Here is a 27,585-nt window from a genome sequence, read left to right as displayed (position 1 = left end):
CCCTCCCTCCTGGCTCACAGCTTCTTCTTCTTCTTGGTTGGCAACCAATGTTAAGGCGCATTACCGCCCCCTGGCTCACAGCTCAGTGGACATTTCGATGAGAAAATATATATTTGACACATTTAAGGAAAATACTAATAAAATAAAAATAAACAAAATGTTTATTAAGCAATTTTGATAGGAAATTGCTTAATTTTAGAAATGTCTTTACTCTTTTTTGCTCTATAAAATAGTTGTTTTCTTTTAGAATCACTCATCTTAGCAGTAGGATTTACATGAAAAGAGAAACAAATTAAGTTTGAGTGAAAATGTACATTTTTTGCACACTCTGGTCGACTGACTCAGTGAATCAAATGACTCAAAAATTCGATTCACTTTGGTGAGTGACTCATTAAAACTCGATTCAGTAAAAAGAATCAAATTTACCATCACTAGTTCAGACATTTAAATGAGCTAAACAGACTCCTCCCCAAACAGGCTCTGCAGTAGAAATAAAACCAGACTTTTATTGTGGCACATCTACTGTACATGTAGAACATAAGTGACTTACAGCAGCACGTAGTGACTCGTATAAAAGGCTAAATGGAATGCTTTGTTCAGTAATACTGATTTGTACCATATAAGGAAGTCTATTACATCATCAGCACGCCGCCTCCAGCAGAGGTATGTCATCATCAGTCTGTCTGCAGGAAGTGTCCGGCTCATGGAGTCCGTGTGCGGCTCGGCGTGGAGCCCAGAGTAAAAACGGGGGAGGGGGGGGTGTCACGCCGTGCTTTTGGTGGGCAGCTCCGTGCTGTTGTGTCTCGTCTTGCGTGACGTGCCGTCGTCCCGCGGCCGCGCCTTCTGTAAGTTGGACATGGCAGCGGTGCGCTCGATGTCGATGAGGGCATAGAGTTCGGTGCGGCGGGTGGGGGTGGTGGGGGGCAACGGCGAGGAGGGGGTGCGCGGTGTGTGGGGATTGCTCCCGTCGGAGGTGCCTTTGTTCCCGGCCCCGCTGTCCATCTCCACCTCGATGTAGTTGAGCGTCTTGGGCGGCTCGCTGTGGCCCGACACCAGCGGCCGGCGGAAGTCAAAGTTGAAGATGGTGGGCCCATCAACGCGGCGGCGGGCCGTGTCAGGCCGATGGGCGCTGAGCGGCGCCGTGACGTTCTCTGTGTTGACGTAGTTGTGCGAGGACTCGAGCGCAGCGGACAACGGGTGGGAGTAGGAGTGGTGCAGGTGGTGGTGGGCATGGTGGTTGTAGCCATTGAGCGACGGCGTTTTGGAGCCGCCGCAGCTCTTCTCCTCGTCCTCGGAGCTCGGCTTCCTCGCCTCCCACACGGGCGGAAGCGCTGGCAGGTTCTCATAGTCCAGCAGGGCCGTGCGCCGCTGGGCCGAGTTATTGACATTCTGCAGGTCGGGTGTGAGGGGGGGCGGGCGGTGGCGGCGAGGAGCCGACGAGCCGTTGGAGTGCGTGGCGGCGGGTTCAGGCTCGGTGAGCTTCTCGCCGTGGCCGTTAGTCTCTTGGTGCTCGGCGGCATCCTTCAGCGCCTTCTGCCGCCGCTCCATCAGCTGCCTCTGAACAGGCGTGGGGCCCAGCACAAAACGCACGCCTTGTGGCTCCAGCAACACCTGTGGCTCTGCTGGGGTGGGCGTCGGTGGCGGTGGCTCCCCGCGGACCCTCGGAGGGGGCGGAGGCGTCGGCGGACACTGAGACTGTGGAGAGGTAGGGCTCTCCAGCGGGGTGGTGACAGTTAGCGGGCTCGGCTGCTCCTCCAGGAGCCCCGTGGTGTTGACGTAGGTGTGTACCTGTGAACAGATAGATAGGTGAGACCCAGTTACCTACAGGTCACCATACTGACAAACTTTAAAGTGACAGAAAGCTTCAGGAGCACGGAAAACATCTGGAAACGATCACCTGAACCCTCGGACTGTCCAGGTGTGTCACATCTCTCATTTATTTAGATGACGAGCAGTCCAAGTCCTCCAGGTAAAGCTAACAGGTCAGAGGAGTGAGACACCTGTACAATCATCAGTGGTCCCCAGGTGATCTCTCAGGAGAGTTTTCAGGTAGCAGATTCCTTCAGCTGGACTTTATGTTCTGCTAGTGAAGATCAGACCTGTGTCTACCTGATCTAAAAACTGATGGGTCAGCACTGCAGGTTAAACTCAACGTTTTCTTCAGGTGTTTGATTAAAATGCAGGAGCTACTGTTAACTAAGGTCTGAGGTACAGATTGATGTGGTCGACAGGTTTCTGATCGATTTCTGTACATTACTGTGTTGAAACTAACTGACACAATGCTTTTCTAATGAGGGGTCATTTCAGCCTATTGGTCAACATGATAACATCACAGTATCTGATAAAACCTTCAGGGGCTTGAGGTGTACTTGTGTCAGGTTTAATGGGTCACTATATTGTAGAAAGAGTTTACCAGCAGTCTGGGGCTTTTATTGTGAAAAGCAGATGCAGGAAGAAGCCGTTCTCTGCTTGTGCATAGAACAAAACACTTCCTGTGCAGGTGTATTTTAACCATGCTCAAACGTGACTGGGCAGTGCTGCTGAAAGTGCACACAGAGCTCAGGATGTCCCGCCCCCGACAGCGAGGATCGCAGGTGAGACTTACCGCTTCATCGGCCACCAGCAGAGGGTGCGTAGACTCCTCCCCCACCGACGGCAGCCGGGTGCTCGCCACAGACGGGTGACGACTGGATGGGTGAGATGGTGCCTCGCCTACAGATGGGATCCGCGTGACACCGTTTGGCACAGACGGCACCGAGTAGCCAAGAGCTGCAGCCAGAGGGGAAAGAGAGATGGGAGGAGTTTAGTGAGTAAGCATGTGACCTGCACCTGTAAACGTCACATGGTAAAAATACACCAACACCTGAATTTCATGTTGAAGGACAGGACTCTCTTCCAGACACTCTAAACCAAGGCACAATGTACATTTCAATTCCTTTAATTTTAAATATGTTTATATTGTCTATCCTGTAAAATAGTCAGATGTCTATTCATATTAATGTACAGAATTCACCTGCTTGCTGCTACTTCTGCACATTCACCCAGTGTATATACTATATGTCTGTGTGTGTGTGTGTGTGTGTGTGTGTGTGTGTATATATATATATATATATATATATATATATATATGGGATTGAACTACCAGAAGTTACAAGTACCTGGGGATCCCGCAGGCAAATGGGAACCATGAAGAGGCCGCTAGAAAGGCTGCAACCACCAAGTACCTGCAGAGGGTCAGGCAAGTCCTGAGGAGTCAGCTGAATGGTAAGAACAAGATCCGGGCCATCAACACGTACGCCCTGCCCGTGATCAGGTACCCTGCTGGATTAATAGGCTGGCCAAAGGAGGAGATAGAAGCCACTGACATAAAGACAAGAAAGCTCCTGACCATGCATGGAGGGTTTCACCCCAAGTCCAGCACCCTGAGGCTGTACGCTAAGCGGAAGGAAGGGGGCCGGGGACTGGTGAGTGTCAGCACCACAGTCCAGGATGAGACAATGAACATCCAAGAATACATTGGGAAGATGGCCCCAACTGACCGAGTGCTCAGTGAATACCTCAGGCAGCAGAAACCCAAGAAAGAGGAGGGAGACGAGGAACCATCATGGAAGGACAGGGCCCTGCACGGTATGTACCACCGGCAGATAGAGGAGGTGGCTGATATCCAGAAATCCTACCAGTGGCTGGACAAAGCTGGACTGAAAGACAGCACAGAGGCACTAATCATGGCAGCACAAGAACAAGCTCTGAGTACAAGATCCATAGAGGCTGGGGTCTATCACACCAGGCAAGACCCCAGGTGCAGGCTGTGTAAAGATGCCCCAGAGACAATCCAGCACATAACAGCAGGGTGCAAGATGCTAGCAGGCAAGGCATACATGGAACGCCATAACCAAGTGGCCGGCATAGTGTACAGGAACATCTGTGCCGAGTATAACCTGGAAGTCCCGAGGTCAAAATGGGAGATGCCCCCAAGGGTGGTGGAGAATGACCGAGCTAAGATCCTGTGGGACTTCCAGATACAGACGGACAAAATGGTGGTGGCTAACCAACCGGACATAGTGGTGGTAGACAAACAGAAGAAGACGGCCGTAGTGATCGATGTAGCGGTTCCGAATGACAGCAATATCAGGAAGAAGGAACACGAGAAGCTGGAGAAATACCAAGGGCTCAGAGAAGAGCTCGAGAGGATGTGGAGGGTGAAGGTAACGGTGGTCCCCGTGGTAATCGGAGCACTAGGTGCGGTGACTCCCAAGCTAGGCGAGTGGCTCCAGCAGATCCCGGGAATAACATCGGAGATCTCTGTCCAGAAGAGCGCAGTCCTGGGAACAGCTAAGATACTGCGCAGGACCTTCAAGCTCCCAGGCCTCTGGTAGAGGACCCGAGCTTGAAGGATAAACCGCCCGCAGGGGCGTGCTGGGTGTTTTATATGTATATATGTGTGTGTGTGTGTGTGTGTGTGTATATATATATATATATATATATATATATATATATATATATATATATATATATAATGTTCTCCCCCCCCCCATTTTTGCACATGTCGAGGAGCGTGTCAGGCTACATTTCACTGTGTGTTATACTTGTATAACTATGCATGTGACACATAAAGAAGCTTGAACCTTGAAGGCTTTAAGATATTCAAGCCTCCAATCACTGATCACCCTCCTGACAGCACCTGACCTGGTCTCCAACAGGAATTGACATGAACCTTCACTTCATCTAACAGCCACCAGAGGGCGACACAACACAGAGATTTGGTGCTCTCTTTCCCTCCCCACATGTCATTTCACTCCACGGTTGTCAGGTGTTTTTACCTGCAGGCGTGAGCGCCGCCTGGTGGCTGGGTTCCAGCACAGCCTCCTCCACCACGCTGATGCTGTGGCTGTGCATCACCTCCTGCAGCATGTTGAAGATCTCCTCAGCGCGAGCACACTTGAAGGCAAAGATGCCTGAACACACACACACAGGTTAAAATGAGCACCCACACCTGGTCAGGTAGAAACAGCCAGGTTTAAACTACAGAACACTGAGTTTGAATTAGGACAATCAAACTGAGCTCAGGTGAGTCCAGGAGGAGGTGGAGCTTACAGGTGAAGTCACAGTGAAGGGTTCACCAACAGCAACAACATTAAGAACACTTACAGGTGAGATCAGTAACAGGTAATCTGGTTACTGTGGTTACTATGCTGCACTCTGTCAGCTGCAGCCTCACCCACAGGAAACAGGAAGAGAGATGAGGGGATCGGTCTAATCTCTGAAGACACAAACAGCTTCCTGCCCAAGGAGGCAATCAGCAGGCAGGAAACAAGCCAATCAGAGCTGAGGAAAGTTTTTCTCATGTCACTAGCACGCTATTGTGGTGGGCGGACCCAGAGTCATGCTCTGGATGAGTGATGCTGCGACTGAGCATTTGCAGAAAAATGCACATGATCTACAATCACTGAAGTGAAAATTTAGCTCCTCCTACATCTAAGAGACGTTCCTACGATGGACGCTGAGCGGTGGGAGGAGCTGCTGATCAACTATCAGAATGATCCAGATCAACTGGTTTTCTATTGATCTGGATCATTTTGGTGGTTCTGCTGACTCCTCACAGGAACCAAAGCCAGGTGGATCACGCACCACACACACTGCAGGCAGGTTTTGACCCACACGCTCTTTCACCGACAGCTGATCAATACTGATCGGGGGCGGGGCAGGACAAAGGACATTCTGCTGAGACTTACTAGGCCACCTGACCTAACGGCCCCTCCTACACCCCCCTCCTGACAGCGAATCATAGCAAGGCAGAGACCAGAAACAAGAAACACCTTTAATCAACACACACACACACACACGATCTTGTGGTGACCTCATTTCCTGTTGGCACACACGGATTCTTACCTTGGCCCGTCTGGCAGCGGCGGCCGCTCTCGAACGAGAACAGGTTAGAGTCGTAGCCATAGCGGCGCAGGCACAGATAAGGCCACCTGACGTCATCGCGGCGATGGGTATGGAGGACGAGCTCGGCGTCGGTCAGCTCCATCACTCCCGAGCCCAGTTCGTTTCCATCGTCGTCCACATTGATCACCTGACGGGCAGAGAGAGAGAGAGCGTCATGACCTCTGACATTTCACGCCTTTACCGGCACCTCACCCAGTATCGGCACACATCTGCAGAAATCAGTGAATCTTAATCCTGAGGATGAGTTTAACGGAGCGTGCTCTGTCTTCATGCTGAACACAAGACGTGAACTTCTCACGGCCTTGTGTTCAGAAGCAAACAAACATCTAATGCCACCTACAAACTGACGGAGGTCGTGCAGCCTGCAGCTGCTCATTTAAGCCCGAGGACCTTCTACATCACAAACATCTCCACAGACTGAAGTTTTATTTAAGCACCACATGGCGGATCTTTGTTTACTATGCAGTGAGACAGCAAACGTAGCCCGTCATGATCACCCAGTTACTGCCGGTGTCACTCTGTGACATCACATTTCATTCTGTTAGCTGCAACCAACCACACGACGTTACAACTATGTCAGTTTGTAAGAGCAGCGCTCAGTGGCGTGAATCAGCATATGTGCAGCGTTTCATGTCCCCTTTAAAGGGACAATGCACTCCAAAATTTGGATAAGACCACTGTGACCCGGAGAACCTGCGCCCTCTCAATGAGGCGGATATCACCTCCTGCCTGCTGGTCATAAATTATTGATGATTTGAGCAATCAGAGGACGAGAACTTTAACCACGTGACCTGAAGACTCTCCTCCCTTTTCTTAGATCAGCTGATCTCTGACTCATTTCCCAGCATAAACCCGTTTAGACTTACAGCCCATTGCTGTTACAGCTGTGGGAGCTGAGGCTCCGCCCACAGCCCAACCTGCTCACCAATCAGCCACCCTCACGTGGAGACACGTCGGCAGGTGTGCAGCAGGGCTGTGAGTAATGAGCGAGCGACGGGACGTGTGGGCGTACAGGTGAGGCAGGCCGGGGCAGGACTCACCTTGAATTTACTCTGATGATTATCTGGAATCGACTCTTTCTCTGGACAGCTTAGGCAGCTACCCATGGCTTCTTCAGAGCACCATCTGATGTCTGCAGCAAGGAGAAGGCACGTGAGGAAACATGGCAGCACCCAGACGACGCACGCACCCTGCTCCCCGATTGGTGGACTCACCTAGATCCTGCCTCCGGTAGCCCTGCTTCCATCCTCAGAGCCGTCAGGGGTCAAACAGGAACAGCAGCTCTGCACAAGAAACAGCAGGTGAGGCTCAGTGCACCAAAATAAAAGATCACACTGCCCTCTGACATCACTCTGCATCATCAACAGTCTCGGTTTGTTTGTTTTTTGCATTATTTTGTCTGATGATTTTCAGGTGACATTTGGTGTTAAAGAAGAAGTTGATGTTTGGCATTTTGCGCCACACTTCACTCGTGTTACTGTCACCTTAATAACACGACAGGCATTCATGAGGACGCCAGATCGCTTTGATACCCTGACCCTGTGACCATTGCTCAACGCTTCCTCATTTCTTCTGTCCAGTCTGACGATAAGGTGCCGTGACCTCTGACCCTTCTGTTTTTCTGCTGCCGTTTTTCTCTTTCATCATAACAGTGCTCCTGTTAATTAAACAAATTATTTATGTTTTTTTAATATAAAAAAACATTAGCTGGCTTTTGGGATTGTTACGCAGTCTCCAGTTGCAGCACGCCACTTCAAGCTGCTGCTGCCGGATTACTCTCAAAGACAAAAACGCTCTAAAATCATCCTTCCACAAAAAACTGTTTAAAGAGGCTAAAACATAGTTCAATGCTCGGATCAATGTCGGCTCAATCACCGATCGCAGCGTGTCTCGTTTTCAGAGCCGTCACACAGTCACTGATGTGCTGGCAGAGGGTGCATCACACATCCTGTGACACTCTCAAACACAGCATCGGTCTGCGCTTTCATGCGTCACAGAAATCTCGATCATTACTCCTGAAATCATTTTTGCTGCTGCTGTAATGACGCCGCTCTGATGATCCAGGCTGAACTGTTTACGTCTGACGGCTGCCTCTCATTGGTCCGTCACTTTCTTTGGTCGTTGCTCTTAATGAGATTGGATTTTAAAGTTTCTTTTCATTCAAATGAATTCTTTAATTCCTTTTCATGATTTTATTGGATGGAGGAAAACTGTCAAATTAAAAATAATCAGAATTCACCTGTTTAGTTTTCTAAACCTGAGACGGTGCTTTCTGCAGACTCACTGGGAGCTGCAGGAAACCACTGCCAGATCCAGATTACGCAAGTGAAGCTCAGTTTAACAAATGAACTTATTATTTTACAGCTTCAGCGTGTGAGGGCGTTCAAGGCTTTACTCACTCACTTTAATCATTTGCCCGACAGACAGCCCCGCCCACCCCGTGAGCCGGCGCCTTCGCTTGCGCTGGACTCAAACAGGAAACGATTATAAAGCCGTCATTTTTATTTACAGGTGGAAGCAGCGACCGAACGCCGCATAGCTGACACATACGTGTCACTGTCCAAGAAAAGGGAAAATGATCTTAAAACAGCCTCTGACCAGCTTCAGAAAAGAAAATAAACTTTACCTAGCCTTACCATAGCTGCTTCAGTCATCAATAATCAATAACTAGGTTTAGTTTCATTGTTTTCAGCTGCAGAGCAGTCAAGTGTGTCTGAAATCATCAGCTCCACCTCAGTGCGGTCACACTGGGTCAACCCACCGGGCGATGGGTCGGCATTTGTTCCATTTAGCAAAATTCGATGACCCTTCATCTAAAATCTGACACATGAAGATTAAAAACATCTACACTAATCTGAGCGCATCACAAACTTTTACAGCTGATTTTTATGCTTTTATTTTGAAGGTCCGAGTGACTCTGTTTACTTTCTGTGGGTTAAACGTGCTTTAACGAGTTTCGGCGTTTTGAAGTTTTATCCAAAGCAGGGTTCAGATTCGGGGACAGATCAATATCCAGACATTAATGCAAGTTATTATCAATAAATCTAAACATGACGGGGACACGCGAGCCCAAAACATCTCACAGCACTGATCCATCGGGTAAGCAGAAGGTTGGAGGTTCACACCGTCTTCATGTTGGCGTGTTAGTATTTTGGCCTTTTCCGTGGACCAATTTACTGATTTATTTTTTTTCTATTCTTATTTTATTTTTGTGATTCACCTTTTCTTCCCATCTCCTGTGCTGCAGTTAATTTTCCTCAGTGTGGGATTAAATATAACGTCCATGTTTATGTAGAAGTGACATGAAACGTCTCACCAGAGTCCATTCACAAAAACAGATTATACCTGGCGGGAAACTCAGCCACTTTTTCACGTTTCACTGAATTACCTGTGATCCAAACAGACCCTGCGTCACAGCAGTAGGGACAGGGGCAGACCCGGAGCTCACCTGTTCTCTCAGGTAAAAGTCCTGTTTTCCTGAATGGTGTCTGGTGAAGAGTCGGGGTGAACAGCAGGAAACCACGATGACAGTCTCCTGACCTCACACTGTTTTTCCTTTAATCTGTCACTCTACAATCAATCTTCAAAGCTTTTTACAACCGCATGTCCCAACATTTAAACATTAAAAACCTTTAATCAACTAATTATCTGATTAATCAGCCAGCTGTTTCTCTTCCAATCAGGTAATTAACAATGATTAGTAATCAATAAATGGATGAAGTCTGAATTTAAATGAAAAAAAAAAAACGTTTTTTTTACTGATTAGAAAATACTAAGACTGGCTGATATTGATCTGACTGATTTCACCCAACCCTGTCAGTCTGATGGGTTTGATGTTAAATTAAGCTATAGATGAGGAAGATAAAATAAAATAAACTGAGGAACGAGGATTGTAAATGTCGACATCCTAGAGTTGATCGATCAATATAAGAAATCTCAATAACCTATAATAATCAGCTAATCAATATTCCAAACCCCCACAGATCCTTTGACTCAGTCGTTCAGATAATTATTAGCCTGTTTATCAATAAATAACGAAGATAATTTCCTGCCAGAAGAGTTTAAACGGTTCCCTTATAGAGCACACTGATTTTTGAAGGAAGGTCTCTGGAGCAGCTGACTGATTAATCAATAAAATAACTGACAGATGATAAGATGAAACTGGCACCGATTGATTAATCGATCACTGACTGAATGAAAGCAGCCTGATCTTTGTGTTTCTGTCCTTCCTTGTTTTGAATCACTCACTCAGAATGCGTGTGTGTGTGTGCGTGCGTGCGTGCGGGGGGAGGCTGAAAACACTGACTTATTACTTTACCACAGTGTGTGTGAGATAATGGCCCGTGTTTCTTTCTCTCTGGGTCACAGCCTCTCCCCGCGAGGCCGCGCCACTCTCGCCCCGCTCTCGGTGAACTTTGTTGGGCTGACAAACTTCGGTGTGTGGGTGTAATGGCAGCTAGCAGCACGGAGCTAAGCTCAATAAGCTAACCGTGATTTCAGCTAATTAGCTCGGGGCTACACACCGACGCACTCCGCCCGCTCGTTCCCACAAACATCCAACAAACAGCCCGGGACAAAGAAACATACTTACGGGGCTACTTCGCCGTGTCCGATGGGAGCATCCAAACCGCGGGACGCCCTTGGGGCCGCTCGGCAGCTCAGATTGGGGCCGAGAAGACGCTGGGGCAGCTAGCGTTAGCCGCGGCTACAGCCGCAGATCCTCCATCTTTCCTCTTCGCCGCTGAGCGCCAAAAAACAATTACAACTTCTTCCAGCCGCCGCTAACGCTGCTGTCTGCGCCGATTAACCAGCGGGAAGCGGCTCAAACCCATCGACGAGCCTTCGGGGTACTCTGCAGACTTCCCCCGCGCGTCCTCACACACTTTTTTCGCCTTTAAAACACTCTTTGGTTCACTCACAGCGTCCTCTGTTCGGCCTCACTCCGACAAACTTCCGACACTTCACAGCCTTGATGTGGAAAGCCCGCCACACGGCGCATGCGCGGCCTCTGGAGCTTGGGACAGCCGGGGCCTCTCCCCGCCAGACGCCGAGACACACTGCAACTAAACACACACACAGCTACCAAAACACACACACCTAACCATAATCTAACTGTGATGCTAAAACCACATTCTGAGTCTCAACAATGTCTTCAAACTTGTGGGGACGGGCACTTTGTCCCCATAAGGCCTCTTGGTCCCCACAAGCATAGTAGTGTTCCAATTTCTGGTCCTCACAACAATCTAAACATGGCACACAGACACACACAAACACATGTCAGGATAACAGTGTAAGTGATCAAAAGTCCTACAAATTTCTCATAAAATCCTGAAATAACTCTGTAACAGAAAGTGTCTGACCTTTGACCTTTGGATAAGGACAAAGGTAAAAGCACGTGCAGTTCAGCGTGGGCTTAATGGGGGTGGGGGGTTGACCTGAAACCTTGGTAGACAACAGTGAATTCAGCCGGCTGCTTTGAGACAACCACGGATCGATTAACAAGACCAAGCAGGAACAAAACCGCTCTTCAGACACGCAGAGATCCTTAAACCTGCGTTCTGTCCGATGCCCAGCAAGACTCCTCTTCGCCTGCTTCAGGTGTGAGCTGCAGGTGGTAAACAGGAGATGGTGGGTTTGAGTCCCAGTGACGCTGAGGGGGAACATCTCACAGGCAGGATGAGTGCTCGCACAGATGAGGTTTCTTCTTCCTCATACCTGAGCTTCAGACCAGAGTAATCAATATCCTGCTGATCATTCTGAGGTCCAGGTTTGAACTAAGGTCACATGCTCTTTACAAACATCACACGCTTGCTCTGATCTCACTGACAGTAACAGTTATTATAAAACTTTTATATGAATTATTTACATGTAATTTAGTTATTTTGTAAAAGTCACTAAATCAGACCACTGATCAGAAATGATTCAAATATTATTGATAAATCATTAAACCAGTTTCATTCCTCACGCTGTTACTTTATTAAACTGATCTGATTTTAAAATGTTAATTTAATAAGGAAACTATAATCTTCTGTCTCACTAGCATCATATTCTTATGGGCAGAATATCTTTAGACTAATGAATAAAAAATATATTTTATTTTATATTCATGGATATAAATCTTCTATTTTGTAACGAGTAGAATAAGATTTTTATTTCAGTCTACACTCTGCAGCAGATAACATCCTTCTGTTATTTTTTTTACAAGGTTCTTTGCTGTTATTTTGGGCTTTTATTGTGAAAAGCTGGGACAGGAAGAATCCATTTTTTCACATTATTATAACTAATCAACCTTCCTATATTGATCAAACAGCGGTGATCAAATAATCCTCAGCTGATATCTGTTTGAATCGCACGACTTCAGAGAGGGAAGTTTAAATTTTAGTCTTATTTTGGAAGCTTCAGCAGAGTTTTAATCTGGGTTTATCTCCTTCCAGAGGAATCTGGATTTACTCAGCTCCTCCTGTCAGATCCCTGTTCTCCACCAGTGCTGGGTCTAGAACCAGATCCTTGTGGTTGCAGGACGTTGGCGTCTTTAGCGCAGTGTCAGTGGAGAAGAGGCGAAAACCTCCTTGGCCGTGATGAGCTGATGATACAGAAGGTAAAAGCTGTGACTGAGTTAGGACATGAATGCTGTTTGCGTCCTCTGAAGGAAAGGAGCTTCAGTGCTTCCTTTCCAGTATTTAAGTCTGAAATCATTAGCCGTTTCCGGCCCGGGTCCAAACTTCGCTTCAAGTCCCAAAGTCGAAGAAACACTGCGGCACCACTGAGACTTACAAACTGTCTAAATCAGGGGTCGGCAACCTTTCTGATGACTAGTGCCATTTAAAATTTCCTCAGAAGTCAGTGTGCTGTATGATTGCATTAGCAATCAATTTAATAACAACGCTCTATATTAACAGTTACACACTGTATAGAATAACTTTATAGATTATTTGTTGGCAGATGTTGGCAGCTATCAGCACCATGCAGGACAGACGAGCTCTACAGAGGGTTGTGCGGTCAGCTGAGCGCACCATCCGCTCCGAGCTCCCTGACCTGCACTCAATCTACAGCAGGCGGTGCTGGACCAAGGCCAGGAAGATGGTGAAGGACCTCAGCCATCCCAACAACAGACTGTTCTCTCTGCTGAGGTCAGGAAAGCGATTCCGCTCCCTGAAGACCAACACAGAGAGACTGAGGAGGAGCTTCTTCCCGCAGGCGATACGGTCTCTCAATCACACCACCACACAGTACTGACCCACACATACAGTTCTTACACACACACTGGACATTCTGGACATTGTTTTCACTTCATCACTTAAATCACTTTAAGCATATTTGCACTGCACAAGACATAATGTGGATCGCACAACACTGGTCACTATATTCTTCATTTCCAGTTAATACTTGTACAGCTGCTGTTATTGTGTATATATTTATTTATATTTCTTCATACATTCTTATATAGTTCTATTGTGTATTTTGTTGTACAGTTATTTCATTTTCAACTTTAATTTATATATTTTATTTTATTATTTCCCAGTTAAATTTACCCTTCATTCTAATTTGTGTTGTACAGTTATTTCATTTTTAACCTTAATTTATATTTTATTCCTTCCTAGTTAAATTTACCCTTTTTAATTTTTCATATTTATTTCCTATCTTATTCATAGCCTTTTCCTTTTTTTGTTTTCTTTAGGTCACGAGCAGTTGTCCAAGCATTTCACTACATATCGTACTGTGTATGACTGTGTACGTGACAAATAAAATTTGAATTTGAATTTGAATTTGAATAGTTATCAGCTACTTTGACACAAAAAAAGACTTCTTATCCATAACAGCAAATGAACTGTACAACAGAAAATACAAATGCTATTTATGGTCTCCTCACAGCAATGATAAGAAAAATAAACTGGGCCAATATGGCATGTTTGGTAATACAGAGATACACATTTATGTCTTTTTTCATTGTAGCTGAAGTCCGGGACAAACTGTGTTCCTTCTCAGCTCAACACGAAACGCATAATATTTTCTCTGAATGCGGGGCGATTTCATTTTTACGGGACTGTTGGCAACTCTAATAACAAATCTTATAATAAAATAGTGATGGTAAATTTGATTATTTTTACTGAATCGAGTTTTAATGAGTCACTCACCAAAGTGAATCGGTTTTTGAGTCATTTGATTCACTGAGTCAGTCGACCAGAGAGTGCAAAAAATGTACATTTTCACTCAAACTTAATTTGTTTCTCTTTTCATGTAAATCCTACTGCTAAGATGAGTGATTCTAAAAGAAAACAACTATTTTATAGAGCAAAAAAGAGCAAAAACATTTCTAAAAATTAAGCAATTTCCTATCAAAATTGCTTAATAAACATTTATTTTGTTTATTTTTATTTTATTAGTATTTTCCTTAAATGTGTTAAATATATATTTTCTCATCTAAATGTCCACTGAGCTGTGAGCCAGGGGGCGGTAATGCGCCTTAACATTGGTTGCCAACCAAGAAGAAGAAGAAGCTGTGAGCCAGGAGGGAGGGGGTGAGTAGCTCAAATGTGCTGTTAGCATGTTAGCAGAGCGATGCTACTGTGAACCGAGGAGCTATTGTCTTGATGTGAGCTTCTACTCAGGGTTTTTTCTTCCAGTTCAGAGCAGAAATCTTTTTGTTAAGAAACTGGATGTTGTGTTTTTCTCCACAATTTTAATTATAAGCTAATACATTGCTGCTAACAGCAACAGGGATGAGTCAGTGAGTCAGTTGGGCTTGTGAATCATGATTCATGAGTCAGTAAAGTGATTCTCGAGTATTGAACGATTCGTTCATGATTCGCACATCACTATAATAAAATAAAGTTCACTATCAGTAATGTCATAGCACCCAACCAGCTGTATAGAAACTCCGTCATGCTAGCTAGCACGCAGTACGAGTTATTGTAACTGACTGTAAAAAGTCAGCGCAACGAAAATAAACTCCACCTAAACTTGGTTTATATCTGACCCAGATAGACTGCAGGTCATAACTTCTTACCTGAAGTTCAGTTCACCTGACACGCAGACCGGCGGCTGCCTCGGGTCTCTCCTCCTGCCTCCCCTTTCTCTCATCCACCTGCTGGCCTCCACCACTTGCTAATGTTACTGAATCTGTGGAAGCACCGCCATAGCCACCACCAAACAACTGAGTTATTTTTACACACCAGCCAGCATCTGGCCAATCCACCACCTTTCATTGTTTATACCGTTACAAAAATAATAATAATAATAATAATAATTGGGCCACCGAGCAAATGCCTGGTATGCCGATGGCCAGTCCAGCTATGGCCGTGGCTTGCCAACCCTGGGCACGAAGCCTGGATCTGTAATAAAATGATCAGTGTGGCTGCTTTACCAGGTGTAGCAATTAAGTTTAACATCCAGGCATCCATTAAAAAGGAAAAGGATTTATGAAGTTTAACAGATTTAGAAGTTAGCAGGAAGTTAGCTCGCTAGTTTACACCTGAACATGATATAGCATGTTCTGACTGAGAGATTGATTATGATAGCAGAGCTATCAGAGTTACAAACTGCTTTCACCAGATAGCAACACAATTTCGATCCACTCCTCACGTGTTAACCTCTTCGACATGTCAATGGCTGTGAACAAAGAGAAACTTGTAAATAACTCATGAAAGAATAAAGTTATGTTGAAACCAAGCACACCATTGGTTTTCTTGTGACATTACCAATAAGTTTGATGTGTCACATGGTCCTCTTCCTATTGAAAAAACAAAAGTTGTATCCAAGATGGCCGACTTCTAAATGGTCACCATGGTCACCGCCCATCTTGAGGCATTTGCCCCCTCACATATACTAATGTGCCACAAACAGGACTTTAGTATCACCAACCATTCCCATGTTATTACGCTGTATCCATATAAATGGCCCACCCTGTATAACAAGATACAAAGCATGTTAAAAACACAACAGACTTATTAAACGCAGAGTAGTTTGGACCGGGAAGCAGGATTTATCAGATCATCAGTTAAAGACCGGATAGGATCTCCTTTAGGAAGCACTGAAGCAGGAGAGGAGACGATTTCGTCCCATAATTCATAGTGAAAAACATCTTTTGTTTTAGAAGCTTTATGTTCTTTTTTTTCTTGCGCTCAGAGTTCAGTTGTACTGAAATAATCCTGCTCAGATTATCATAGAGTTTCTGGATGAATAATTAGAGAGCTGATAATTTTGTGTTGTGTGTTTAATAAGCTGCTCACATACAGACGAGCACAGGTACACTTACAGGTACAAGCACAGGTAAACTTACAGGTATGAGCACCTGTGACAGAGATATAAACAGGACAACAGAAACTCAACCAAGAAACTGGAGCCAATATTCCAGCAAATCAAACACATAGGAGATGATACAACCAATAATCTATAGATAATCTATACAGAAAGACATCACACAGCTGAACATAAATTAAAACAAATTAAAGTTATAAACATTTCTCTGTGACATACGAACACTGTAGAAAAATATATGGACATGTCTCTCTGAAGAGCTCAGCAATGGCTCAGCAGTCAGTACAATCGTTACGGTCAGGGTCAGCGTCTGTGGAAAGGACCAATAACCCATCAATAAGCCGTCAGTAACCTGTTAATAATCTGTCAATAAGCCATCAATAACCCATCAATAACCTGTCAATAATCGTCATAAAACGGCAACAACCTGTCAATAACCTATAAATAAGATGTCAATAACCCATCAATAATCTGTCACTAGCCTGTCAATAACTTCTCAATAAGCCGTCATTAACCTGTCAATAACCTGTCAATGAGCTGTCAATAGCCTGTCAGTAACCTGTCAATAACTTCTCTATAAGCCGTCAATAACCCATCTGTATCCTGTAAATAACCTGTCAATAACCCATCAATAATCTGTCATTAACCTGTCAATAACGGCTCAATAATCTGTCATTAACCTGTCAATAATCTGTCATTAACCTGTCAATAACCCATCAATAACCTGTCATTAACCTGTCAATAACCCATCAATAATCTGTCATTAACCTGTCAATAATCTGTCATTAACCTGTCAATAACCCATCAATAACCTGTCAATAACCCATCAATAATCTGTCATTAACCTGTCAATAACGGCTCAATAAGCCGTCAATAACTTCTCAATAACCCATAAATAACCCGTCAATAACCCATCAATAATCTGTCATTAACCTGTCAATAATCTGTCATTAACCTGTCAATAACCCATCAATAACCTGTCAATAACCCATCAATAATCTGTCATTAACCTGTCAATAACGGCTCAATAAGCCGTCAATAACTTCTCAATAACCCATAAATAACCCGTCAATAACCCATCAATAATCTGTCATTAACCTGTCAATAACGGCTCAATAATCTGTCATTAACCTGTCAATAATCTGTCATTAACCTGTCAATAACCCATCAATAACCTGTCATTAACCTGTCAATAATCTGTCATTAACCTGTCAATAACCCATCAATAACCTGTCAATAACCCATCAATAACCTGTCATTAACCTGTCAATAATCTGTCATTAACCTGTCAATAACCCATCAATAACCCGTCAATAACCCATCAATAATCTGTCATTAACCTGTCAATAATCTGTCATTAACCTGTCAATAACCCATCAATAACCTGTCAATAACCCATCAATAATCTGTCATTAACCTGTCAATAACGGCTCAATAAGCCGTCAATAACTTCTCAATAACCCATAAATAACCCGTCAATAACCCATCAATAATCTGTCATTAACCTGTCAATAATCTGTCATTAACCTGTCAATAACCCATCAATAACCTGTCAATAACCCATCAATAATCTGTCATTAACCTGTCAATAACGGCTCAATAAGCCGTCAATAACTTCTCAATAACCCATAAATAACCCGTCAATAACCCATCAATAATCTGTCATTAACCTGTCAATAACGGCTCAATAATCTGTCATTAACCTGTCAATAATCTGTCATTAACCTGTCAATAACCCATCAATAACCTGTCATTAACCTGTCAATAACCCATCAATAACCTGTCATTAACCTGTCAATAACCCATCAATAATCTGTCATTAACCTGTCAATAATCTGTCATTAACCTGTCAATAACCCATCAATAACCTGTCAATAACCCATCAATAATCTGTCATTAACCTGTCAATAACGGCTCAATAAGCCGTCAATAACTTCTCAATAACCCATAAATAACCCGTCAATAACCCATCAATAACCTGTCATTAACCTGTCAATAACCTGATGTTAATCTGAGGCTCCACGTCTGTTAAATGGTAAACAGACTGGTTATAGTGCTTTTGTTCTCTGTCTGAGCACTCAAAGCGCTTTACACAGCTAATTCATTCACCCAATCACACCCATTCACACAGGCACTTCTTCTAAGTTTAAGTGCTGAGTATCTAACATTCACACACATTCACACTCCGATGGATGCATCGGAGAGCAACTTGGGGTTAGTATCTTGCCCAAGGATATTTGGCATGCAGACTGGAGCAGCCTGGGATTGAACCACCGACCTTCTGGTAAGTGGCTGATCTGCTCTGCCACCTGAGCTACAGCCACCCCGTAAAAAGGACCAATAATCTGTCAATAATGTGTTCATAATCTGAGGGTGGTAATCTGATATGTAGGATCAATAATATGAAGGTTATCAATGACTCACCGCCTCACATCCTGTACATTCCCTCCTGCTCGCTGCGTAGCTTCCTGGCTCTGAGAACGTCTCTGACACACTGATGCAGGTATGCATACTGCACCTGTGGAGAGGTGGCAGGTGAGTCACACCTGAGCTCAGATTACAAAATATCATTTTCAGTCTGACAGCAGAGATTATGGGATTATTACAGGAGTCTATCATTTCAGCCTGGGGGATTATTTTAGTCACCTGTGACTGAGTGCCTTCAGGTGTTTGTCAGGACCAGTTTTAGAAACACAGATTAGCCAGTCAGGACAAACTGAAAAAAACCCGTCTTGTAAACAGGAGATCTTGGGTTCCGTTGATATATTTAATATTTACATTTGCTCAGCTCAGGAAAGCTCTCAGAGGACATCTCTGGACCATCTCATAGCATCAGACATGAAAACAAATTGAAGTATGTAAATAATAAGTCTGAACTCATTCAGGTTCTCAGCAGCAGTTTCAGTGCTGAAATCCCAAATGTGAAATTTCAGTCATCATACCAGATTAAACAATTTTCAAACTACAAATATGGCTGACACACAGAAAAGGAAGAGTCGATTAAAAGTGCAGAGATAGATGCCACATAACGGCATACAAACGTTTGCCCCCATGAAGCATTGGTCCTACCTCAGTCTGCACCATGTGGGATCGATGGAGTCGCAGGTCAAACACGGCGCTGTAGATATCCACCGTGTCTTTGGCGTCCAGTTGCTGCAGCACTCGATCCAGGACAATGAAAGTCCCCGTCCGGCCCACACCGGCGCTGACAAAAAGACCAAAGTCCAGTCAAAAAACACGTCGTATACTGACCACAGCTAATGAGCAGGATGGTCCACATTAGTCCACAAACACAAATTAGCGTGTTATACTGGTGAAAAACATAAGGGTTCTCAGACTATGAGGTTTCTGTTGGTTTAGCTATAATTACTTCTCATCTGACCATGTGATGCTTCACACAGTTTGAGATTCTAGGAATTCAGTGGTTCGTCACTCTGAAGAGGCTGATATTTTAAGGGCACAATGAGGTACCTGCAGTGGACTACAGTGGCTCCAGATCCCGAAGTCCTGTTGACGTAGTCTCGGACAGTACGGACAAACTGGATGAGGGACTGAGTGGTCTCTGGGACACCGTGGTCCGGCCACACCGTGTAGTGAAACTGACGAACCAGGCGGCTGAAGCCGAGCTGCTCCTCCTGCAACGCACAGTCACATTAAACTGAGGTGGGATCGTTTTCTTGTTTCTCAAGAATAAAACGAAACAAGCGTTCGAGCCGTCTTTCGCACTCAAACCGGTTCTGTAACAAAGATGACAGCTGTCAGTGAAACGTACGCTGTAGATGTTAAACTCTCTGATCGTCCACTCAGGTAGAACCGATTCTGACAGCATCTGGACGATCAGGTCTCCGTAGTACAGAGGATCCTGATCGAATGGCCAGTAGTGATCACATTTCACCTGGATGGAGGAAGAGGAGGAAAACCTCACTGTTTCAGGCTGATGAGTTTGTGAAGATGGTTTCTGTAATCATTGCCTCTGTGCTACCCACCCTTCCTTTCTCCACACACTGAGTGACCATCACCACATTGTGGACATTCTGCTCCCAAACCATCTTCCAGAAGTCGTCTTTAGTTCCAGGCAGAGGACCCTGTGTGGCGATGTACTCCCGCCGGAAGCTGTTACCCTGAAAACAGAGAGCGTGAACCCCCCGAAATTCGGACAACCCCTGTGACTGACTCATAGGAGTCTATGAGAAAATGATGCTACTGCTCACACGCTCTCTAACCTCGGTAAACACTTTATCGTCTTTGTCTCAGGTTTCAGAGACCAGCTTCATCATCTCGTCTTCACCCATCCTGCTCTTAACTTCTAAATGAGTCTTTATCGAGATCAGTCTTTGCAATGGACTTCTTCACATCCAACCAAAATTAAACCCTGTCCTAACTAAGCCAGGTGTGTTTGTGTTGCAATCATTGTATGGTCACCAAAAAACACCGACTGGCAAGCTGCGAAATGAAGTAACGATGAAGGAGAAGCTATTAGGTGGCCCTACTCACCTGAGTAAAAACTAAGATGCACTGCATGTTTTTATGTTTTCACTCTTTACTGCTCTTTGAAGGAGTCTCCAGTGTGGTGCATGTCAAGTCTGTACTGACTTACTGGGATGTAACTGGCATTGATGTAGTCAGAGCAGGGGTCGTCATCAACGTAGGACAGCTTGACCCTCGTCGAGTCGTCTGAATACGAGAAAGGCAGTTAGACCCAGACCTTCTACAACCCGGTGATCTCTTATTGTGTCTGTGGGCTCTTGACTCACAGGGCAGGATGTTATTGTATCGGTTCTTTCCCCGGTTCTCCGGCAGCAGAGCCGAGTCCAGAGGCTGGTTACGACCGACGTCCTTCAGATCCTGATAGGGAGAAAATAAAAGCGATTCACAACACAAACAAAGGCCCACTCTGAACACTCTTAAACGTCAAAATAGTGAAAACAGACAGGATAAACCCTGGATCTAACATCCTTCACAATCCTCAATGTTGCCACAAGTTTTTTATTCTTGGGGGATGTGATATGCTGAAGCTGGGGTCTTTCAAAGAGGAACAAATTAGTTTTATTGATTGCTGACCTCATACTCCTCTGACATCAGGTAGTTGGAGTCAGCCTGTAGTTTGCTGTAGTGAGACTCAAAGTTCACAATCTTAATGGGACTGCAGGAGAAAAGAAAACATTTAAAACCAGAAAAATTCACAAAAGGTCAAAGATGAACCTGAAGCAGTGTGAACGGGATTACAGACCTGGAGATTCGACGGCTGCTGAGGAGCAAAAGGCAGGGAGAGAGAGAGAGAGACCTCAGAGTTTAAACCTAATGATGCATTTTCATCTGTACACACATGCAGTACTACATGCAGTACTACATGCAGTACTACATGCAGTACTACATGCATTAATCAGAACCTCCTCTGAAAGAAAAAACAAGCTGTCACAATGCAATCACATGTCTGCAGAAACAAAGGCAAAAAGTACTCTGACTGTAGTATCAGTTCAGTTCTGATGCTGCCTGTGATACCTTCAGCAGGTAAGGGAGCTGAAGGTGCTGCAGCACCCCCTGGTGGATTTTAGAGGACATGCATGTCCATCAGTGTATCATGCAGGTAAGGGAATTCCAGAAAGCTGATTCTGTTTATTCGGACATCTTCAGTGGGAGACACGTTTCATCATCGTCCAGGTGACTTCTTCAATCTCAGCTGACTGCAGGTTTCAACCTTATGAACAGGACATTTGCACAGTGACTGAAACTATCGTCCTTCCAAAAGACCTGTGGAGACCATCTCTGAATCGAGGAGGGGGCCTAAGGGTCACCATCTTACAATGCTGTGAGACTCATGGCCATCGATCAATGATCACAGATCGGTGATCGTGACATTTTCCATATTAATGATCATAAACTGACCTCACAGCCCATTGGTCACCAGTGGTGCTAGACTCAGTCATTGTGCAGGTGCTTATAAGGTTGATACCTGCAGTCAGCTGGGACTAAAGAAGTCACCTGATGATAATGAAACATTTCTCCCACTGAAGACGTCCAGATGAACAGGATCAACTTTCTGGGTAAAAAACTCTAATGATTTTATTTCATATCAACGGTGGTGAGAGTTTGCACTCTTACTGTTTCATTTCAAATGTGTTGTATAGAGTGTTATGAAAGGTGAGTCACTGTGCAAACATCCCTGAACATTATTGATTATTGATTACTTACCCTCTGACACCCAGCTGGTTCCCCGCTGCTGCTCTCTCTCTCCTCATATTTATCCTGACCTCCAGCCTCTCTTCCTCACTGGTGGAAACACAGCAGCACCGTTTAACCTAAACAAAGATAAGCAGGTGTACCTTACAGACAGGTGCATCCTCTGATACTCACACTTTGCGAGTTCTGTGCCTGCAGACAAACAGAGCAGTGATTCCCACAATCACAGCAGCGAGGAAGAGTCCAGCACTTACACCTTCGATGACACCGCTCAGAGGCTCTGCAGGAGGAAACACAACTGTGATACTTTTCTGAATTTTTCACCTGCACCTGCTCGTCCCAGCTTGACCTCGGGTGTATTTTAATCGAGCTAAGGTTTGTTCTCACCAGCCTCAGTGATGATGGGCTGCGATAGGCAGGTGTCAGAGAACAGTGGAGACAAGACACTCAAGTCCTTTGCATCATCATCAAACAGCTGAGTGAAAGCTCGGACGCTGATCCTGGAGACAAACACAGATGCCCCTAAGGTTATTCACGGAACGCCTGACCTTAGAGGTAACGCTGGAGCAAAAAGTCTACAGGGCTGAAAGTTTCAGAGATGATGAGCTGGTTCTAACAAACCATTAAGGCTCCAGGTTTCTGGTCAGTCTACCGCCCTGGAGTGCTGCAGTTTGGAGGAAGTGGACACGGAGTCAAGTACCTGACATTCATGCAGAGGATTTTTCAGTACCTGTAGGCAGTCTTTGGCTTCAGGGGTCCATCACAGAAGTGGTTCAGCTCTCCACTAGACTCTGGGTCCTGGTCTGAGCCTCTGGCATCACAGGTGCCCCCTAGCAAGTCCATCCCAGTCCCCAAGCTGATGTTAAAGCTCTGGGTGGTGCTGTCAGGGCTCTCGGTGCATCGGCTGGGGAAATAGCTGGTCTGGTAGGACCTGATGGAGCTGTTGGAGCTGTAGTCCAGGTAGGAGGGCAGTGGGTGCTTCTGCTCCAGCTGCATTAGGCTAACATCTTCAAAAACAAACCAGAAGATTCAGGATTAGATTATTGCATCCTATTATCTGTCCATCCATTATTGTTTCCGTTATCCATCTATTCATTTGTGTATTATTAATGTCAACATGCACTCATTATTATTTCATCATCATCCATAATTCCATAATCCATCCCATTATCCATTATTTATCCCAAAAGAAGAGGTATGAGGGAATGGTAAAAAAAATGACAGAACACACAATTTAAGGCCGATACCACCAAGTGAAGTCAGGTGACCAGAACAACAGGAAGGAGATCCAAGAGGAGTTACTACAGATTCTTTTTAGGAGGATCATCCAATTAGAAGAATTCCAGTAAACTGGCCTTATGTGGATGCTGCTCACCTTCAGACTCAGTCACCACTACAGTGAAGTACTTAACAGCTCCATTAACGTCACTGAACCAGCTGCAGTTAAACTGGAAGGAGATGGAGGACTTGGTGACCACAGCAGACTGCTCACTGACCCGGGTACCGGAGGGGGGCACAGGAGGACCTTCAAGAGTCAACAGGAGGACAGCATGTTAAACACCCTCCGTCATGCTGAGGACATGTTAACTTCCACTCGCTCTTACGGTCAAGCATGGTGACCACGTTGTCCTGAGCCTCGTCGCTGGGCTTCCCACCAGACATGACCTTCACAGAGACTGTGTAGTGTTTGTGAGGCTCCAGCTCAGTGATGATGTAGCTGTTGGAGTCCTGCTCAGCGAGTCTGGAGTACATCAGTGTGTGGGAATCCTTGTGGAGACACTCGATGGTGTAGGAGTCATAATCAGTGTCCGGGGTTACCCAGGAGCAGGAGATGGAGGTGGAACTCTGAGGGCGACAGTGGAGGCTGTGGACTCTCTCTGGCTCTGTAGACGAAAGTAATGGAGTGAAACCACATGACAATTCACATCAGAATTGACATAAAGTGCTGCCACCTACTGGTGCGGATGCTTTTGCGGATAGGTGTGCTATAGGTAGGTGTGGCCCCAGGCTCTGTGGTCCCACTGACGGTGCGGAGGCTGAAGTTGTAGAGCCGTCCAGGGAACATCCCCCTCAGGATGCGGTTGCTGGACGTCCGGGTGTGGTACGGATTGATGATGGACAGCCGGTCCCGAGGAGTCCACTGCAGGTCAAAGTCATCATAGTCGGAGTCCACAGGGCCGCTCCATGTGATCTCCAGGGAGGTGTTGGTCACCCCCCTGAACAAGATGGAGGCAGGTGGTCTGGGAGCTGAGGAGGGACAGGATTTGTTGCTGATCAGAAACTATTCCGATTCGTGTGTCTCTGCTTAAAATTAGGATTTCTTCTGTTCTGCTCCTCGTGTTTCTAGACTTTATGTTTTAAAATGTCTCTTGTTACTTTATGTTGCGACTGTGTGCTGCACTGATAAAACTGGAAAAATGCCTTTTGCTAAACCACTGAAACTGCTGACTGAATATCAAGGAATACTGAGGTGATCTGAGCTCTAACAGAAGCTGCATCTTACCCGTCCGGCCCAGGGTGCTCGCCCTGTTGCTGAGCCCGCCGCTCTGGCTCAGCACCTCAGCTCGATACAGGCGACCCGCTACAAGGCCTGAGAAGATGAACCCTGTGGCCTCTGAGCCCAGCTGATGCATGGCCTGCTGAGAACCGTTGGGGTTGTAGAGATACAGCTGGTATCCACTTAGATCACCTCCACCATGCTCCCAGTTTACCCAAAGACTGTCAGACTGGTTTCCACTCTTAGCTTTCAGGAACGCTGCAGCTGACGGGACTGAAGAGAAACACGATCACTGATACAATCTGCAAGTCCACTCTTCGGGTACAGAAGGCATAATATCCTTTACATTTTATTTCCAGTCAAGGACCGTGTACTCTGGAGGACCAGCTGGTCTCACCTGTTCTGGTGTAGATGGAGGTCTGGTTGGTCTGGTCTCCACTGTGGATCTGGATCAACATCTTGTAAGGAGCACCAGGTCTGAGGCCCTGAAAAGTACACTGCTGACTGTTGGACTGGACGCGCTTTTTCTCGTGCAGCTGGTCATTACGATCATACAGAAAAACTTCATACAGCTGAAAGTCTCCCTCTGGTGGCGACCAGTGGAAGGACAGGCTGGTGGTGGTGTTTGCAGTGACGGCCAGATTGGTGACCACCGCTGGGTCTACAGGAGAAGGGACGAGGGAAGCTTTTAACTTTCACTAAATTTCATCAATCATACTGTGTACTTGAGGAGAGAAATCAAGAGTTTCTCACACATCACTGTAAATCGATTTTAGGTCAAACCACCAGAACCTGGTGAGTTATTCATCTTCTTTCTCAGTATTGTTCCAACTAAATAGTCTAAGGCAGCGGTCCCCAACCTTTTTTGCGCCACGGACCGGTTTATGCCCGACAATATTTTCACGGACCGGCCTTTAAGGTGTCGCGGATAAATACAACAAAATAAAACTAGTACTGGTACCGAAAAAAAGAAGATTTATTCATAACACACGTGAAAAGACCCAGGAAAGCCGAGTAAACGATAAAAACGATAACAAAATAACACTGAAAACTGATAAAAACCCTGAAAACCAAACATTTCACACCTGAGCCTCAACTCTCGCGGCCCGGTACCAAACGACTCATGGACCGGTACCGGTCCAAGGCCCGGGGGTTGGGGACCGCTGGTCTAAGGGGCTTGGAAAGAAAAGCGTCTGGACGTCTTTAAGTTGCTTGAAGACGTTTCACTTCTTATCCGAGAAGCTTCTTCAGTTCTAGAGTCAAATGGTGGAGAGTCCCAGATTTAAACCCTGTGGGAGTACCCCCCCCCCACCCCCAAAGGGGGACAAAGGACCCCCTGATGATCCTCTACCTGATCACATGAGCCAAGGTGTGAAAACGGGTGTGGGTCACAATCAGCCAGGGTTTCGGGTGAGCTCATTGTGAAACCTGACCCCAACCCTGGTTTCCTGAGGTCAGATGGCCCAGGATGTGAGTGGGCGTTAAGGCGTCTGGGAAGGATCTCAAAACTGGATTATAGATGGCAGACAGTTTGTGTTGTAAACCACCGCCTCTGTTCAAAGATGGTCGCTCACAGTGGACATAAATGGCTTCTTTTACTCCTCTTTGAAACCATCTGTCCTCTCTGTCAATGTGAACATTGGCATCCCCTGTGGAGGTGGCTCTTCTATGTTGTGCCATGCGCTTGTGAAGTGGCTGTTTGGTCTCTCCAATGTAGAGGTCTGAGCATCCCTCGCTACACTGTACAGCATACACCACATTGTTAAGTTTGTGTTTTGGAGTTTTGTCAACTAAATACTTTCTCAAAATATTCTGACTTGTCTATAAAATGTACAGTGGGATGCAAAAGTTTGGGCAACCTTGTTAATAGTCATTATTTTCCTGTATAAATTGTTGGTTGGTACAATAAAAAACATCAGTTAAATATATATAGGAGACACACACAGTGATATTTGAGAAGTGAAATGAAGTTTATTGGATTTACAGAAAGTGTGCAATAGTTGTTTAAACAAAATCAGGCAGGTGCATAAATTTGGGCACCGTTGGCATTTTATTGATTCCAAAACCTGTAGAACTAATTATTGGAACTCAAATTGGCTCGGTAAGCTCAGTGACCCCTGACCTACATACACAGGTGAATCCAATAATGAGAAAGAGTATTTAAGGGGGTCAATTGTAAGTTTCCCTCCTCTTTTAATATTCTCTGAGTAGCAACACTGGGGTCTCAAAACAACTCACAGATGACCTGAAGACAAAGATTGTTCACCATCATGGTTTAGGGGAAGGGCACAGAAAGCTGTCTCAGAGATGTAAGCCGTCTGTTCCCACAGTTAGGAACATATCGAGACAATTGAAGACCACAGGCTCAGTTCAAGTTAAGGCTCGAAGTGACAGACCAAGAAACATCTCGGATAGACAGAAGCGACGGTGAGAACAGTCAGAGTCGACCCACAGACCTGCACCAAAGACCTCCAACATCATGTTGCAGCAGATGGAGTCGCTGTGCATCGTTCAAACACTTGGCGCACTTTACACAAGGAGATGCTGTATGCCAGAGTGATGCAGAGGAAGCCTTTTCTCCACCCACAGCACAAACAGAGCCGCTAAAGCACATTTGGACAAACCAGCTTCATTCTGGAATAAGGTGCTGTGGACTGATGAAACTAAAACTGAGTTATTTGGGGATAACAAGGGGCGTTATG

General features: G+C 45.5%; 2 protein-coding genes across 3 annotated transcripts in view; both read right to left on the bottom strand.

Moving 5' to 3' along the window:
* Positions 1-571: 571 nt before the first annotated feature.
* On the bottom strand, positions 572-11,315 carry LOC146629794 (fibroblast growth factor receptor substrate 2-like). Of its 2 annotated transcripts, XM_085360240.1 has the most exons (7): positions 10,541-11,315; positions 7,164-7,232; positions 6,990-7,081; positions 5,890-6,076; positions 4,821-4,955; positions 2,606-2,769; positions 572-1,788 (listed from the first exon to the last, which is right to left on the bottom strand). In XM_085360240.1, exons 3-7 carry the CDS (start codon positions 7,053-7,055, stop codon positions 763-765), a joined length of 1,578 nt encoding a protein of 525 aa, XP_085216366.1. In that variant the 5' UTR covers positions 7,056-7,081; positions 7,164-7,232; positions 10,541-11,315; the 3' UTR covers positions 572-762. The 2 variants fall into 2 exon arrangements, with proteins under 2 accessions (XP_085216366.1, XP_085216367.1); XM_085360241.1 differs by having other exon boundaries at positions 6,990-7,232.
* Positions 11,316-15,668: 4,353 nt separating this feature from the next.
* ptprbl (protein tyrosine phosphatase receptor type B, like) overlaps positions 15,669-27,585 on the bottom strand; it is a 35,585-nt gene continuing 23,668 nt past the window's right edge. The window contains exons 15-33 of the mRNA XM_085360239.1: positions 25,281-25,544; positions 24,890-25,156; positions 24,343-24,633; positions 23,991-24,269; positions 23,762-23,911; positions 23,117-23,393; positions 22,774-22,886; positions 22,561-22,666; positions 22,399-22,476; positions 21,437-21,454; positions 21,268-21,349; positions 20,961-21,051; positions 20,804-20,880; positions 20,193-20,327; positions 19,979-20,101; positions 19,678-19,841; positions 19,276-19,411; positions 18,631-18,724; positions 15,669-16,516 (exon numbers count right to left, since the gene is read on the bottom strand). Coding sequence (XP_085216365.1) covers positions 18,635-18,724; positions 19,276-19,411; positions 19,678-19,841; positions 19,979-20,101; positions 20,193-20,327; positions 20,804-20,880; positions 20,961-21,051; positions 21,268-21,349; positions 21,437-21,454; positions 22,399-22,476; positions 22,561-22,666; positions 22,774-22,886; positions 23,117-23,393; positions 23,762-23,911; positions 23,991-24,269; positions 24,343-24,633; positions 24,890-25,156; positions 25,281-25,544 — 2,741 coding nt within the window. The 3' untranslated portion in view covers positions 15,669-16,516; positions 18,631-18,634. The remainder of the gene's footprint in view (positions 16,517-18,630; positions 18,725-19,275; positions 19,412-19,677; positions 19,842-19,978; positions 20,102-20,192; positions 20,328-20,803; positions 20,881-20,960; positions 21,052-21,267; positions 21,350-21,436; positions 21,455-22,398; positions 22,477-22,560; positions 22,667-22,773; positions 22,887-23,116; positions 23,394-23,761; positions 23,912-23,990; positions 24,270-24,342; positions 24,634-24,889; positions 25,157-25,280; positions 25,545-27,585) is intronic.

The sequence above is a fragment of the Diplotaxodon limnothrissa genome, linkage group LG7 (assembly GCF_057381915.1).
Source record: "Diplotaxodon limnothrissa isolate DT_005_m linkage group LG7, D_limnothrissa_male_GT1.1, whole genome shotgun sequence".
Lineage (NCBI taxonomy): Eukaryota > Metazoa > Chordata > Actinopteri > Cichliformes > Cichlidae > Diplotaxodon > Diplotaxodon limnothrissa.
The sequence above is the reverse complement of the archived record's forward strand: the minus strand, read 5'-3'. Positions and strand labels throughout refer to the sequence as shown.